The 17,137-nt window shown below is 37.6% G+C and overlaps 1 protein-coding gene across 1 annotated transcript in view; it reads left to right on the top strand.

Moving 5' to 3' along the window:
- The first annotated feature begins 4,312 nt into the window (after nt 1–4,312).
- Strbp (spermatid perinuclear RNA binding protein) overlaps nt 4,313–17,137 on the top strand; it is an 81,213-nt gene continuing 68,388 nt past the window's right edge. The window contains exons 1-3 of the mRNA XM_008824450.2: nt 4,313–4,479; nt 9,642–9,862; nt 16,451–16,616. Of these exons, the coding sequence (XP_008822672.1) occupies nt 4,477–4,479; nt 9,642–9,862; nt 16,451–16,616 (390 nt within the window). The 5' untranslated portion in view covers nt 4,313–4,476. The remainder of the gene's footprint in view (nt 4,480–9,641; nt 9,863–16,450; nt 16,617–17,137) is intronic.

Raw genomic sequence — 17,137 nt, 5'->3', positions numbered from 1 at the left:
TTGGTTCCTCTGCAAGAGCAGCAGCAAATGCTCATAAACTGCTTAGCCATCTCTGCAGACCCCTCCTTCTGTTCTTACTCTATACAGTCATTATGTTGCATCACAGATGTCATAGTGATAGCTTGCCATTTCTTCTGCTCAAAACCCTTGAGATGACTGACCAATGACTCAAACTTGCTCCAAGGCCTGTTTTTTATTTTTAAGAGACAAGGTCTTAACTATGTTGCCCAGATGGCCTTGTGCTCATTATGTAGTCCAGATCAAACCTGAGTGCTGAGATTAGAGGCTTGTGGCACCTTGCCCAGTTGTCTTTATTTGGTGTTTTTCTTTGTCTTTTTGAGACAGGGCCTCCCTGTAGCCCCAGCTGTCTTGGAACTCACTATGTAGACCAGGCTGACCTTGAACTCACAGAGATCTACCTGCCTCTGCCTCCCGAGTGCTGGGATTAAAGGCGTGCATTAGGTTTTGTTTTGTGAGACACGGTTTTTGCTGTGTAACCCTGACTGGAACTTGCTGTGTAGACCAGGCTGACCTCAAAGTCATGGGTGATCTTCCTGCTTCTGCCTCCTGATTTTTGGGATTGTAGTCACCACACCTGGCTCCCACAGCCTGCTTTTATATGACCAGTGTACTATATTTTTAAAACATTTCCTTTTTTAAAATTTATTACTTTTTAAATTTTATGTGTATGAGTGTATTGCCTGCATATAGGTAAGTGCAGCTGTGTTGTGCTGTGCCCTTGGAGGTCAGAAGAGGGTGTTGGATCCTCTGGAACTGGAGTTATAGACAGTTGTTAGCCACCATGTGGGTTATGGAAATCGAACCCAGGTCCTCTGCAAGAGCAGCCAATGCTCTTAACCACTGAACCGTCTTTCCAGCCCCATTTTTTAAAAAGGTAAAAAAACATAAAAAGTGGTATTTCATGATTTGAAAATAAAATAGAAATTTCAGTATCCATAAATAAAATTTGGTTAGAATGCAGTTATATACTCACTGTTTACATATACATTCTGTGCCTCCATCTGTAGTATAAACAGGTAATAGAGAACTTGTAGTCTGAAAATCTCAAAATAATTACTATTTGGATCTTTAAAAATGTTGGCCAACTTACTGGGCATGGTGGTGCAGGCCTTTAATCCCAGCACTTGGGAGGCCAAGATAGGTGAATCTCTGTGAGATTGAGGCCAGTGTGGTCTACATAATGTAGCAAGTTGTAGGCCAGCTAAGGCTGCATATTGAGACCCTGTCTCAACACCCCTGGTCCCCGTCCCCCCACCTTCAAAAAAAAAGCTTTAGAAACCTTTGTCTTGTATAATCTAGTCCTCTATCACCTTCTCTTTCTCTCTGCCCTGGCTAATTCCAACCTGGCCACATTGGGCTCTTTTCTTTCTCTATTTCACCAGGCTCACTCTTCCTTAGGGACTGTTGTGTTAGTTCTTTCTCCTGCCAGGGGTGTTCTTCATAGTCACATGGCTAACTAGTTCGCTTCATGGCTTCTTTGTTTAAGTACTCCCTTTCAGTACAGCCTGACCATTGTGTTTTGTAGACAAGTGTCTTCATGCTTGCTCATAGTCATTTCTTTTGACATTGTTTACTTATTTTAGTAATTATCATTTTCAGTTTTCTTCCTTCTAGACTTAAGCCACATGGACAAGTTGGGTTTTTTGTTTGTTGTTGTTTTTGACCCGATGTCACTGGTTAAGTGTTCAGTCACGTATAGAAGGTATTCCAGGGATTGGGATAGGCTAGTGACTGAGTAAAAAGATGTGCTTTCTTGACTCCTTCTGTGATGGTTTACTTGGTAAGATCTTTTCGATTTTGCCCACTGGCAGTATAGATCCAGAAGGCATTCTTGTTTGACAAAGCTCATCTGTATAGTGTCTTTTAGGTTAGGATTGCAGTAAATTGTTTATACTATTAATTCAGAAAGGACTTTTTGACCTGTGTTGAGTTTTGCAAAGTTTCAAACTAGATGATGAAATTGAGCTTTTATATCATTAGAACTTTTTTGTTTTGTTTTGTTGTGTTGTGTTTGGGTGGAGATGATAGCTGGATTTTTGTAGTAGGTAAGGATTATCATGTTGGGTATTAACCTATAATTTGTGTTTTTCATTATAACCTTACTCATAGGCATTTAAGTTTTTTATTTTATGTGTATGAGTGTTTTGCCTGCTTGTATGTCAGTGCACCCATGTGTGCAATACCTGCAGAAGTCAGAAGAGGGTGTTGGGTCCTGTGGAACTGGAGTTACAGTTGGTTGTTAGCTGTCATGTTGGTGTTGGCAACTGAACCTAGGTCTTATGCGTGCTCTTAACCAGTGAGTCATGTCTCTAACCTCTCAGGCCTTTTTATGTAAAAAATAAACCTCTGGAGGACATTACTGAGATGCAATATTTTTTAAAAAATATTTTATTATATTTATTTTATGTGTGTGAGTGTTATGCCTGCATGTAGGTAAGTGCACCCGTGTCGTGCAGTGCCCGCGGAGGACAGAAGAGCTGTTGGATCCCCTGGAACTGGAGTTACAGACAGTTGTTAGCTGCCATGTGGGTGCTGGGATTCAAACTCGGGTCTTCTGCAACAACAGTGTTTTTAACCACTGAGCCATCTCTCCAGCCCATATTCCATATTCTTTGAACATTAGTATTGCATGAGAACTTACTGCCTTTGTGTATAAAAAGTTTATTTGAAGAGATTTGAGGGCATAATAAATTTATATGCATTTGCTCTTATTTTACTTAGTGTTCTGAGTTGATTCAGTTTTGTATTTTCTGTACTACCAAGTGTAGTAACAAGTGCAAACCAGTCAATTAAAGAATCGGTACTTAAAAATCTTGTATAATTTATCTTATTTTAAAGCTCATTTTTTATTACGTTTATTGTGCATGTCCGTGTGTGTGCATGTGTGTGTATCCGCATATGGAGGTCAGAGAACAACTTGTAGGAGTCAGTTCTTTTCTTTCACCATATTGGTACTGGGCTTTTTGAGATACCTCTTTCCACGGGATTTTGCTTTAGTTTCTATTTAATTTGGCTATACAAAAAGTCCTCTTGAGTTGTAGCACTCGTGCATACTCTTCTTCATAAATATGTAATACTCAGAATTTCATTTGAACCTATCCAGTTGTGTGTATATATGTGTGTATCTAAAAAATTTTCACTTGTGTATTTCAGGGGAATTTTGTAAACCAGAGTTATGGAGGCTTGGGTACAAGATAGGAATAGTTCTGCATATAATTTATAGCTAAGTGCTATTTGAGTAAAGTTTCTAGGATTGTGTTTTCATGTAAGTAAAATGAGGGAGAAGTAATCTTCTAGTTCCCAGAATCTGAAAAAGCATTTCTTTTAGAGAACATTATAACAATAAAAAATCACTACTGACAATAGTATTGGTGGAGATTCCTTATTTAAAGCAATCTTAAAAAAAATTTAGGTAATGAGGAAACTATTTGTGAGTTAAATGATATATATTGCATTGTTGAAGCATGTGCCCTGCCTTGATGCTAGCTCTTATTTGTTTATATAGCTGCGCTATATTTCACCCATACTCAGAATTTACTTACCTTCTGAACTAAAGCCTTATAAAGGGACTACAATAGGTAGCAGAATTAGGCCTCTGATGGAAATACAGAGGGGAAATAGGGAATGGCCATCCAAGAGTAATGAAGGCAAAATCTAGCGAATTTTCAAGTTTGGCATAGAAGTATAAATAGGTTAAGGGGATGCTTGTCTCTCTTGGGAGTTAAGGGAACAGAGCCAGAAAAGCATTATGAATTTTAGCCTTAAAAATAAGTAGAGGATTGTGGGGGTGGGGGCGGAATAAGTAGAGGATAAACATGCCAACATGTACTGTCAGTCTAATGGCAGTATCAGGAGGAAAAGCATCACGGTCAATGGTAATGTTGTATATTCAGGTGCCTTATCTATGGAATTTCCAAGTAGGTCTGATAAGTACCAATTTCTAACTGTAAATCTGATGATTAGTTGTAAATGTTAACTACCGTCAGTAGCAGTATTGCTTTCAGGTGGTGATTCTTGACTGAGTCTGCCTTTGCAAATACATTGAGGGCAAGGGAGCAAGTTGCCACATTGTAGCTACAAGGGTGGAGGGGGGTGTTTTTCTGGTCCTATCGCTTGGACTTTTGGATCCAGGCCTTTAAAGGTCTTAGTTTTTTTTTGTTTGTTTGAGATGAGGTCATTTTACTCTATAAAGTGTTTCTTTTAAATTACTAGAATGTTAGTAAGTTCTGCATTCAGATTTGAAACGTTGAAAGGTTTTTTTGTTTTTGTTTTTGTTTTTTTTTCCTTACAGGTGTATTCCAGAGAACAAGTGTTTAGACAAATTTGCTGTATTTGACACTGAGCAGTCAGGGGACTCAGGCTTATGAGGAGGTACTGTCACATAAAACAGTGTCTACTGAAGACAAGAAAGAGAGGAAAGGATCGGAAAAAGAAGCTCAAATACCATAGGAAACCATGGTGAGTGATCATTGATGTTTCTTTCATTTCTTACAAAAGATTCTATGAAGTGAAATTGGAAGTGTTCACAGTGAGGGTAGGTGGAGAGCAGTGGGTGTGACTTTTGGGTTCAGTGCCTCAAATAAGTATGGTTGCTTTACTATTTAAGAAAAGATTGTAAGCCACAGGCTGGAGCCCCATACTGTTGTATGCCACAATACAAAGAGATAGAATGCTCCTAAATAATACTTTCTAATAAAACTGGCATTAACTAATAAAGCTCAGTGACCCTGAACTTAAAATTTAGTGATTTTTTTTCCCTTTAGCATTTTACATGCAGTTCATCTTTTTTCTCATGAAAATTAAAAATCCTCAACTAGCCAGGCGAGGTGGCACATGCCTTTAATCCCAGCACTCGGGAGGCAGAGGTAGGCAGATCTCTGTGAGTTCGAGGCCAGCCTGGTCTCCATAGTGAATCCAGGACAGCTGGGGCTACGGGGAGACCCCGTCTCCAAAAAACCAAAAAAAAAAAAAATCCTAAACTAGTCCTTTACTTGAATGGTGGAGGAGCTTATAAAATATGTGAATGTTTAACTCAAAAGGCATCTCTTTAAACATGCTTTAAAAATAATAGGGTCACATGTTGGGTAAACTAGGACTGTTGAAGTAAATAACAAGGAAAGTTTGTTTTTGTGAGAGGTCAGACTTCAGTTGAATTTATGATGTTAATTGAGGTCATTATCTCTGATGCATTGGTTTTATTTATTTGTTTATATTGATTTATTGGTCTTTTTGAGACAGGATTTTCCTGTAGCCCCAGCTGGCCTGGAACTCACTATGTAGACAAGGCTGGCCTCACAGATCTCTCCTGCCTCTGCCTCTGCCTCTGGAGTGCTGGGATTAAAAAGGACTGTTCCACAATACCTGGCTTTAAAACTTTAAAAAAAATTTTTTATGTATTTATTCATTTTTTTTACATGTATGAGTGTTATGCCTGCATTTAGGTAAGTGCACCCATGTTGTGCAGTGCCCACAGAGGACAGAAGAGGCCTGGAACAGGAGTTATGGACAGTTGTTAGCTGCCATGTGGGTGTTGGGATTCGAACCCGGGTCTCCTACAAGAACAGTCAGTTCTTAAACACTGAGCCATCTCTCCAGCTTCGGCTTTAAAACTTTTTAAAGTTACATTTTTATCTATTTTTTTGTGTGTGTGTGTTGTGCCATGGCATGCATTTGAAGGTCAGAGGGCAGTGTTTTGTTGTTTTCTTCATTCTACCAGGGGTTCAAACTGGGGTCCTTAGGCTTGGTGGCAGGTGCCTTCACCTGCTGAGCCATCTCACCAGCTTGGTGCCTGTGTATACAATTGGCAAATTTGCTGTTTTTCCCCCTATATATTTTAGTTCTAGAGAATATTGTGTGAGTTTTTTCCCTAAATAAATGAGAAGATTTAAAAAGACTTAAGCAGGAGAAAAAGCACAAACTATTAATCACCATTGTGTTTAAAAAATATGTTGTTTAGCAAGTCTGATGGTGTTTCTTGAAATGCTACTCTTTTTAAATATGTATTTGTGTCAAGGTCTAATAATTTAGTCAATTTGTTCTTTAGAGAAGAAATTCTATTAATATCTTAGATCAGAATGGTAGTGAAAAATGTTAACTTGGGAAATAAGGAAAAAATGCATTGTGACTTGTATTGCTTTCCATGTGAATTATTTGCCTGTTTACTCCTTACAGTTTTGATAATCTTATTTTAATAGTATGGTATTAGAAAAGGATTTTTTTGCAGTATTTTTTCTTTCCTTATAAGTTTTTATTAATAAAATTTTGTGTATTTCATATAGAATACCTTAATCATCTTTATATATCCTTCCCTATTGACACCCTCTCATAGGCCCCTTCCCCTCTTCTGAAAATCTTATAAATGTTTTTTTATATATGATATATGTAAATTAACTTCTATAATTTATTCTTTTTTAATTTAGCTTAGATTATTATTTTTATTTGTATTGAGTGTATTGCCTGCATGTAGGTAAGTGCACCCGTGTCGTGCAGTGCCTGCCGAGGACCGAAGAGGCTGAGGACAGAAGAGGCCGTCAGATCCCCTGGAACTGGAGTTACGGACAGTTGTTAGCTGCCATGTGGAGCTGGGATTCAAACGCGGGTCTTCTGCAAGAACAACCAGTGTTCTTAACCTTTGAGCTATCTTTCCAGCCCCCAAAATTTTGTGTTTTAATAGAATTTAAGTGATCACTTTTCCTAATGTTTCTGGGTTTTATGTTTTGAATGATAATTTTTTTCTGTTTATAGTTCTTCTGATTTAATTTCTTTAGTGCTTAAACATGTCTGTCTGGAGCTTATTGGAATAAATCTTTGAATCTCTTTGAATCAGTCTCCCCTCTCTCCCTTCACACACACATATACACACCATTTTGTCAATTCTCTTATCATTGTTTTATGATGCTTATCTAGTCACATTCCTGGAGACTATTGCCTTTAACATTCTTGGATTTAACTTTGGTCAACTGAATTTGTGAAATGCTAAATGTTTGTGTAGTGTAGCAATATGTGATTTTATTCAGGTAGATGAGTTTGCAGGGACTGAGTAAATTAGCACATGTATGAGTCTAGATAATCTCCAACTATGTTGTGGCTGGCACCTTTATTTTCTTGTTACTTTTTCTGGAATATGAATAAATCTCAGGAACTGATTACCTTTGTATCTTTGTGACAAAAGTATTCATTTGGAGAATTGGTCCTGGATGCTAAGCAAAAAAGATATCTAGACATGGTTTTTGTTTTTTAGTTTTTTATTATTTATTTTTATTTTATATGTATGAATGTTTTGGCTGCATGTATGTAAATGTCCCACATGTGTGCAGTGCCCATAGAGGCTAGAAGAGGATGTTGGTGCCTCTGGCTCTGGAGTTTTAGACAGTTGTTACCTGCTGTGTGGGTGATAAGAACCAAATCTAGGTTGTCTGCAAGAGCAGCTGGTGTACTTAGTCTTTCCAGTCCCCACCCCCTTTTTTTTTTTTTTAACTTTTTTGTTTGTTTGTTATTTTATGTGTATGCATGTAGGTAAATGTACCCGTGTTGTGCAATGCACCCAGAGGACAGAAGAGTCTGATGGATCCCTTGGAACTGTAGTTACAGACAGTTGTTAGCTGCCATGTGGGTTCTGGGATTCGAACCCAGGTCTTCTGCAAGAACAGTCAGTGTTCTTAACCGCTGAGCCATCTCTCCAGTTCCCTTTTTTTTTTTTTAAATTAAGAAAAAGGAAGGCTTTTATGATCAATTTTAGTTTTGAATTTATATAATCATGGATTTTCAAAGGACTAGTTTTCATTATACTTGACTTTATTAGGGTATGGTTGACACTGTTGAGCTAGTTTTCAAACTAATAAGATTTGAAAATATACTCCAAGCATGGTGGTGAGTTCTGGACCCACCAAGGCTATCTACCGAGACCTTGTCTTAAAAAAATAAAAAATAGGCGCTGGAGAGATGGCTCAGTACCCACATGGCAGCTAACAACTGTCCGTAACTCCAGATCCAGGGGATCTGACAGCCTCTTCTGTCCTCCATGGGCATTGCACAGCACAGGTGCACTTAACCTACATGTGGGCAATGCATGCATACACATAAAATAAAAATAATAAAATATTAAAAAAAACGATTTAAAAATACTGCAGCTCAAAAAATAAGAGAAGCAGGATTGATAAGAATTATGAAACTTATTTTATGGTGAAGATTTTTAAATAAAATAAAAACCATCTATTAGCACATAATTCAGGTTAGTAAATATATTTTAACCATCTCTTTAACAGGATGCTTTTGGCATTACAGAAAAGTCACCAAGTTACCCTTGTTTAATTTACTATGCATTGATATAAGAGTTTTCATATTTGTAATTTGGAAATATTCAAAGATGCTTGGATGTTTGACTCAGGCATGTGTTTCAAATTTCACAAAAATTTGTTCCGTTTCTGGATATCAGTGCACACTGATTTCAGGGCCAGAATGTCATTTTAATTATTGCTTTAAAAAGTTTTTTTTTTTTTTTTTTTTTTTTTTTGTGACAATTATTTCAGGTGTTTTTTTGAGACAGATATTCCAGGCTAGTCTTGATCTTGCCATGTAGCCAGATGGCTGTGGAGTTCTGATCCTTTTGCCTCTACTCCCTGAGTGCTGGGATTGTAGGTGTGTACCCCATGCCTACTTTTCTGTGGTGCTAGAGGTCCACCCCAAGGCTTCGTGTATGCTAGCCAAGTACTTTACCAACTGAGCTAGACCCCAAGTTCACTTAAAAAAAAATCTTTTGGTATTTTGTTACTTTATAATGGTACTAATTCATATTTGTTCAATATTTTTTGATGCCATATATTTTGTTTTTCTGGATGAGCTTTACAATGACTTCTTTTTTCCTGAATGAACATTAAGATGATTGTTTTTGGGCTGGTAATGTTGCTTGGTGGCAGGGCACTTTTCTAGCATGTGCAAGGCCCCTAAGTTTTCTCTGACTGTCCCAAAAGGAGAAGTTGTTGACGTTTAATAAAGTCCATTCTGATGGGAAGTTGGTTGTTTTGGAGTATGTATTTTTCCCATTATGAAATTTGGAATGCCTCTTGATAATATGAAAAATTAAAAGCATGCATTAAAGAAAGATTTGGATGTCAAATACTAAACAATATTCTTGTGCTTTCCATAGTTCACATAGAACTCTGTATTCCATATTAACTACTGTATTCTATAGTCTTAATTATTAAATATATGAATATCCGTTACTGTTTGGAAGGGAATTTGCTCAGTATGAATCACCATTGTACATTTCCAGAGAGTCTTCAAGCTGTGAAATATTTATTTCTTGCTGATGTTGTTTGGTATGAATGACGATCTTTTGAAGGGGTCATCAGAAGGCATAGGTCCAGGTGAAAGACAATATCTGCAATGCTGAGTGTGACTCAGGTGAACTTACCAACCCGTGAATGAATGAGATGTCTCAGTTTTTTGGTGTGGATTTTAGTAAGAGGGCTTTTCTTCCCATTCATGAGCATGTTTTAATTGTTTCAATAATACTGCTTTACAGTGGTTATCAATTTGATCTGAGATGACCTAAAATATACTTATTCTTTTGAGGTGATATTCCTTTTGTTAAGTAATCATTTTCTTTTTTCTTATGACAGAGATCTATTCGATCTTTTGCCAATGATGATCGCCATGTTATGGTGAAACATTCAACAATCTATCCATCTCCGGAGGAACTTGAAGCTGTTCAAAATATGGTTTCTACTGTTGAATGTGCTCTTAAACATGTCTCAGATTGGCTGGATGAAACTAATAAAGCAACAAAACCCGAAGGCGAGACAGAAGTAAAGAAAGACGAGGCTGTGGACAGTTATTCTAAGTGAGTGCAGACTAGCCTTTGTCATGCTTTTGCACAGAAAAGCTCAAGGGTCACTTAAATTGAGTTGGTGAAGTACATGTTTCATGGAATTTTTCTGAGTTAAATTTTATAGTTAGTGAGTTAGTAGAGTTAGAAAAAAAAAACCTGGACCTTACAAGAGTTCTTTTGATAATATGTCAAGTTCATCAAAACCTTTTCTGTTTGAAGGTTATGATATATCATTTGCTATGTTGGGTCAGGCTCCTAAATTCTAAAATAAATAAGAGTGTTTTTAATTTTGAGAGAAATGTTTCTGTTGGGTATTTTGAAATTCTAGCATAGTAGCAGGTAGGAAAATGTTATTTTTATGTTCTTTCTTAATTTTTTACTGTATTTAATTTAATTCACAGATGTAGTACTGTTTTTCCTGCACATTGTTAATTTTCATCTTGTATATTTGTGGAATGAAGGAAGTTCTAATGGGAGCCAGACCTTCTAATCAATTACAATTAAATTTTAAGTGTTGTAGCAATAGTAGTGATCAGTGAGATGAAACTGCAGTCAGATCATGGATTTTTTTTTTACCGTGTTAGTGTAGAGTTACTGTTTTGAGCATTTGTTACTATGATTAGTGTAAGTCATATTTTGAAAGATGAAGCTTGTTTGATTGATTATGCCATATTTGAAAAAATAATTTTATTATGTAGTTATTTATTTTATTCTGAGACAGAGTCTCACTATGTAGCTCTGGCTGGCCTAGAACTCACTGTGTTGACCAGGCTGACCTCAGATTCAGAGATCTGCCTGCCTCTGCCTCCCAAGTGCTAATATTAAAGGTGCGTACTACCATGCCTACCCCAAAAATTATTTTCATTTTTATTTATTTGTGTATGTTGTGTCTGTATGTGTGTATGCTATGTGTATGCAGGTGCCAGTGGAGGTCAGAAGAGGGCATTCATGTGATTCCCTGGAGCTAGAGTTAGAGGTGGTTATGAACTGCCTGACATGGGTTTTAGGAACTGAACTCAGGTTCTCTGGACAAGCAGCAAGTGTTCTTAACCACTGAGCCATCTCTCCAGTCCTGATTATATCATGTTTTTAAGTTTAAAGTTTTTAGGCCGGACATGGTGGCGCCACACCTTTAGTTCCAGTACTCGGGAGTCAGAGACAGGTGGATCTCTGTGAGTTCAAGGCCAGCCTGGTCTACATAGTGAGTTCTAGGCTAGCTGGAGCTACAGGGAAACACTGCCACAAAAAGACCCCCCCCCCAAAAAAATATATATATTATTTTAACTACAACTTGTATAAGTAGAAAATAGAGGTTCCTAATCACCCTCTCTCCCCCCAGCTTTCGGTTCTAAGAGTAGTAGGAAAGCAAGGTGTGTTGGGGCACATCATTAATTCTAATACTCAGGAGGCACAGACAGGCCTCGTCTACATAATGAGTTCCAGGCCAAGTGGCGTACTCCTGATCTTGCCTCAAAAAAACCCAAAACCAAACCAAACCAGAACAAAACAAAAACTGCCCAAAACAGCAACAACAAAAAAGACCACCCAAAAAAAAGTAGTGGAAAAGTATTGATAAATTGATTTTCTTCACTGAAAGTTAGTGTAGTGTTTTCATCTTTAATCAAAAGATAACCAGTATCAGGTTTTTGCTGAAGAACATTATTTAATTGTTTACATGTAATTTATACATTGTATCTTGCCTTAGTTTGTAGGTTCTTAGAAGTAATTCAATTTTTCTCAAATATGATGGCTTAAAATGGTTCGGGGCTGGAGAGATGGCTCAGTGGTTAAGAACATTGGTTGTTCTTGCAGAAGACCTGGGTTCGAATCCCAGCACCCACATGGCAGCTATCAACTGTCCGTAACTCCAGTTCCAGGGGATCCGACAGCCTCTTCGGGCATTGAACAACACGGGTGCACTTAACTACATACAGGCAATACACGCATACACATAAAATAAAAATAATAAATAAAATGTTTTTAAAAATGGTAAATGTTCAATCTGGCATTCATACTAATTAAGGAGGTTTTCCAGTGGTTGATTAGTGATAGGCCTACATAACCTGTCTTTCTGTATATTCCAGTTCCTGTGCAAGTTAGGTAGCTAATGAACTCCAGGGTAAATTACAGTGTTTATGTTGCTTTTCAGACTTTTGGAAAATTTTGGTTTTATAGATAAAAATGCCTAAAATTTGCTTTTTTTTTTTTTTAAGTGTATTTCATAAAGTTTGGACCTTTTAAATCATCTGGGTTCCCCCCCCCCCCCCGGTCAAGATTGGCATATTTTTGAAAGCACTTATTGACTTTTGCTTAGTTAGATGAAGTTATTGTGCTTTAAAAGTGTTTAAAAGAATACATGCTCCACAGTTCCATTTGGGTTTTACAATATAACTCTGTTTGGATGTTCTTGGTTGTGTATATAAAATCTTTGCATTTGTGAAAAAGTCCCAGGTTGAGCCCTTGTCTGTGATTCTTCTCCATGATGGGACTGAAGAAGTTCAGACTGATTTTATTTTTGCTTTGTGTAAATCAGAGGCAGATGTGTCCCTCAGGTTCAGAGCTGTGTCTAATGTGTACAAGTATTTGTGCTCTTGGTATATGATGAACACTCTAAAGGGCATAAAGATGAGTGAGGCCTGACTGAAAGTAGTTAAGCATCTTCTAGTGCCATTTCTAGTACTGTTACAACCTGCTGTCTGTGTTTCCTTCCCTAAACCTATTACTTTACCTTTATTACAAACTGACTTAAAAGTCATATTGCTGGTACTAGGGCTCACAATTTGTATGATTAGGAATTTTAGAACTGTTTTCTTAATTTTAGGTAATTCATTGTATTGGTTTGTTTGCTTTTCAGTAACATATTCAAATTCAATATTTAAGTTTAAGACTTCTGTATTAGGACTTAGATTCTCTGCTCAATCATGCTGTCTTCTACATGGAGGATGGTAAGACCAAGCATGCCATAATTATGATTTAGGATTTAATAAGCGAAGGGGCTGGAGAGATGGCTCAGCAGTTAAGGACACTGACTGTTCTTGCAGAGATCCAGGTTCAAATTCCATGGCAGCTACCAGCTGTCTGTAATTCCAGTCCAGGGGATCCATCAGCCTCTTCTGTCCTCTGCGGGCATTGCACGACATGGGTGCACTTACCTACATGCAGGCAATACATCTCACTATGTAGACCAGGCTGGCCTTGAACTCACAGAGATCCACCTCTCTCTCACAGAGAGTCCCTGCCTCTCCCTCTTGAGTGCTGGGACTACAGGCGTGTGCCACCATGCCCAGCTATAAATAAAATATTTTTAAAAAAGAATTCAATAAATGAAGTAATAATGGCTAGTTAATAATAGCTGTCATTTATTGTGAACCAATTACTGTTCCAGATTATTTTTCATATTATCTTAAAATAAACCTACTGGTCTCTTATTGTTTATCCACTGTTTCACATTTGCTTATAAAGAGAGTGACTCAGAATCATGAATTAATTTTAGCTTGCTGAAGATTACTATGTGTGATGCTACAAGTCTCTGTGACTTCCAGATGCCCTTGCCTTCTCTTTGTCTTTACTTTGTGTTGGGAGTGGTCTTGTACATTCTAGGCACGTGCTCTGCCATTGAGCTGTACCCCAGATCCAGTTGTTCTTAGTATAGGTGCTTCAGTTTTCTGTAAATAAATTGCAAAAGTCCAGAGCAGGAAGATAAGTGCTGTTTCTAGGAATCCGAAAAAGCTTTATGAAGGAGGTGGCATTTCGAATAGCTTAGGGGAACTGGTAGGATTTTGGCAGCACTGAAAGGGGAAGCAAAAATCTCAGCAAAGTTTAGAAGCTGTTTAAGAAACAGCTATTGTGTATTGAACTAATGTATATTGAGTTCTGACAAAGTTTCTTGCATTAAATTATATTCTTAGTACAACTGTATGATAAAAGGATTATTCTTGTTTTATGGATGAGGAAGCAAGCCCACATATGACAAGCATTTATAACTTAGTAATAGAGCACATAGTAATAGAGCAAGAGTTCAAAACGGAGTCCATGAGGCCCCTAATTGACTCCTAATATGTTGAGTATCCATGTGTTCACTGGGACACGAAGGAAAATGTGTGAAGTGTCATCTAAAATAGTGTCTTTGGAGGAGATTATGCAGTACTGTGTGCACAAGAAATTAAAGATAGTAGAGGTTAGTTAGCTTGGTTAGGAAGGAATTATTGAAGTAGTCTATTTAAGAACTACTAAGAACTTAGACTAGTTTGAAGATAAAGGAATGTACAAACCATTATGGGGAGAGGATGTGAGGAGTGACAAAGTGAGCAAGAATCAAAGGTGACCGATGGCCTCAAACAGTTGCCTGCACACTTGGATTACTTCTTTCCACCTATGCTTGTACTGCCTTTATAGTTTTTCAATTGATTTAATATTTAGTGAATTTCTAGGATGTCATAAGCATTGAGTGGTTTAGTTATTTATGACTTCTTATCTAGTTTCCACTGCTAGGTTTTCCTCTGACTTTTCCACTGACTTTTGACTGTTAATTCTTTGCTTTCAGTTACACTGATCTTTTTTTTCCGTCTAGCAAAATGAAGACTTCCCTCAAGCCAAACTCTCAGGTGCCTTTCTTGACCGCTGTAATTGTAACCTTTCTCTTTCTGAACTTGAAAAGCAACCATGAAACATTAAAGAACCTGAATTAGCCATCCTGAGTTTGTCATATTCCTTTAAAAAAATACATGCTTAATTAGTGTGAGTGTGCATGCATACACGTGTAGAGTCCAGAGGATAAATTGCGGGAGTTGGTTCTCTCCTTCCATCGTGGGGCTCTTGGGGATCAAACTCAGGTCATCAGGCTTGGTGCAAAGCACCTTTATCTGCTGAAGCATTCCACTGATCCTGCTGTGCTGCTTTCTATATGAACTTTATTGAGTTTCACAGTCTTTGTCTTCTAAACACAGCTTACATAATCAGTTAATTCTTTTTTTGTTTAAGATTTATTTTTTATTTTTAAAATTTATTTATATGTGTTTGAGTGTTTTACCTAAATGTGTGTAAGTGCACGCATGCATTGCCCATGAAGTTCAGAAAAGGGTATTAGATTTATATTTTTGTATTTTTATGTGTATGTGTGTATTGCCTTCATGTAGGTAAGTGCACCCATGTCGTGCAATGCCCTTGGAGGACAGAAGAAGCTGTTGGATCCCCTGGAACTGGAGTTCCGGATAGTTGTTAGCTGCCATGTGGATGCTGGGATTCAAACCCTGGTCTTCTGCAAGAACATTCAGCATTCTTAACCACTGAGCCATCTCTCCAGCCCCCGTCACTGTGTTTTTAATTACGTGTGTGTGTGTGGGGAGGGGGGTTATGTGCACATTAGTGCAGGTGCCTGTGCAGCCCAGAGGCATCAGATTCCCTGGAGCTGAAGTTATATAAGGCAGTTGTGAACCAAACTCAGGTCCTTTGCAAGAGCCATCTATCTAGCACCTGCTTTTGTTTCTTTAACCATAGTGTAAAGAAAGCTCAGTAGGAAGCAGGAGAGACAGTATCTTGTTTCATACGTGTGCCATACTCAGATGCTTGCTTACTTTTTTAGTACTGGCTAAGCTTAATTAATATTTCCATTTGTGATTAATGGTAATGAACTAGTAAGAAGCTTTTAGATTAATGTAAAGATAGCTGGAATTTTTTCTTACATATCATTCATAATTTGTTGTTCTTTGAGTGTTTGTTCTTTTAGCTACTTGTAGATTTGGAATGCAGATGCTGACAGTTTGTCTTGGTCTGTTTTTTCCCTCATCAGCTCCTTTATCATAATTTTCAGTTTTCCCCATAAGCTTTTGAAGACTTCTATAGTGATATAAGCTAGAAAGGGACCTTAGTTCATCTAGCCAGTCACAGTTGTAGATACTGAGTCAGGCAGGTACCACTAGAACTCAGATGGTTTAGATTTACCTTGATACTCTTTCCTGGCATACTGTGGTGTTCACATTTCTCATATATTCTGAGTATGTGTTGTGTGGACATGTATGTTGTATGTTAGGTGGGTGTGTCCATGAGCATGTGGGGGCTTGAGGTTGATACTGAGTGTTTTTTTCCCCCTTAGTTTTTTGAGACAGAGTCTCTCACTGGCCTGAAACACACTGATTTGGCCAGATTGGATTGCCAGCAAGCACCAGGGATGCTTCTTTCTCTTATTTCCTCAGTGTTAGGATTATAGGTATGGGCTTCCTCTCCTGGCTTTTTCATGGTACTGGGGATCAGAACTCACATCCTGATGCTGGTGTGGCAAGTACTTTATTAAGCCATCTTTCCAAGTCCCCCTCACATTTGTTAGTTACTGCTAAAAATTATGGAAGTTTAAATAAAAGCTTGAAAAAAATATTGAAGGGGTTATAATATTTTTGCGAAGTCGTGTTTCTTATTCAGTCTTTAGGGGAAAGTATCCTTAAATGTGTGAGCCTTAAATTTGAGGTTTAATATGTCGATTTTTGGAGGTCTGAATTTACATTGTTCTTTATCAGTTCATACAGATATTCGGAAAGACAAGTGATGGCTAAGTTGTAGTTTGGGAAATGGGTTATATAGAAGTAATCATATAGACTTTTCTTTTAGGGATCAAGGTGGTCGGACATTGTGTGGTGTAATGAGAATTGGCCTGGTTGCAAAAGGCTTGCTGATTAAGGATGATATGGACCTGGAGCTTGTTTTAATGTGCAAAGACAAACCCACAGAGACCCTGCTAAATACAGTCAAAGAGAATCTTCCTGTTCAGATTCAAGTGAGTATGGTTTAACTGCATTTGAGAATTTGTAAAGAGTTGGAAATAGTGACCGTGATGACTTTTAACAAGAATTGGTAACAGGGGCAGCAAAGAAAAGGAATGCTGGTACTATTTGGTCAGTGATGAATTCACATTTGAAACACACTTGGTGATTTATACTCAGCATATATTTACCAAGATAAAAAGGCCATTAAGGTATATTCTTTTTTTTTTTTTGGTCTTTTTGAGACAGGGTCTCCCTGTAGCCCCAGCTGGCTTTAAACTTTTAAAGAGATCTGCCTTTGCCTTCGGAGTGCTGGGATCAAAGGTGTGCATCACGAGACCTGGCCTGACTCTTCTTTTTTTCCCCTCAGACTATGAGACTATGCGTATCTCTGAGCATTATGAAACTCTTGGAAGAGTTGGTGAAATACAAAAAAAGAATGGAAAGATGAAAAAGAACCTAGACAAGTATAGAGAATTTTATAGATAATTTTTAAAAATTGAAAATTCAGTTAATTAAATATTATTATTATTAT

This window comes from Nannospalax galili, unplaced genomic scaffold (assembly GCF_000622305.1).
Source record: "Nannospalax galili isolate Female #2095 unplaced genomic scaffold, S.galili_v1.0 scaffold290, whole genome shotgun sequence".
In the NCBI taxonomy this organism is placed as follows: Eukaryota; Metazoa; Chordata; class Mammalia; order Rodentia; family Spalacidae; genus Nannospalax; species Nannospalax galili.
Note: the sequence above shows the minus strand (reverse complement) of the source record. Positions and strands in the feature narration are given on the sequence as shown.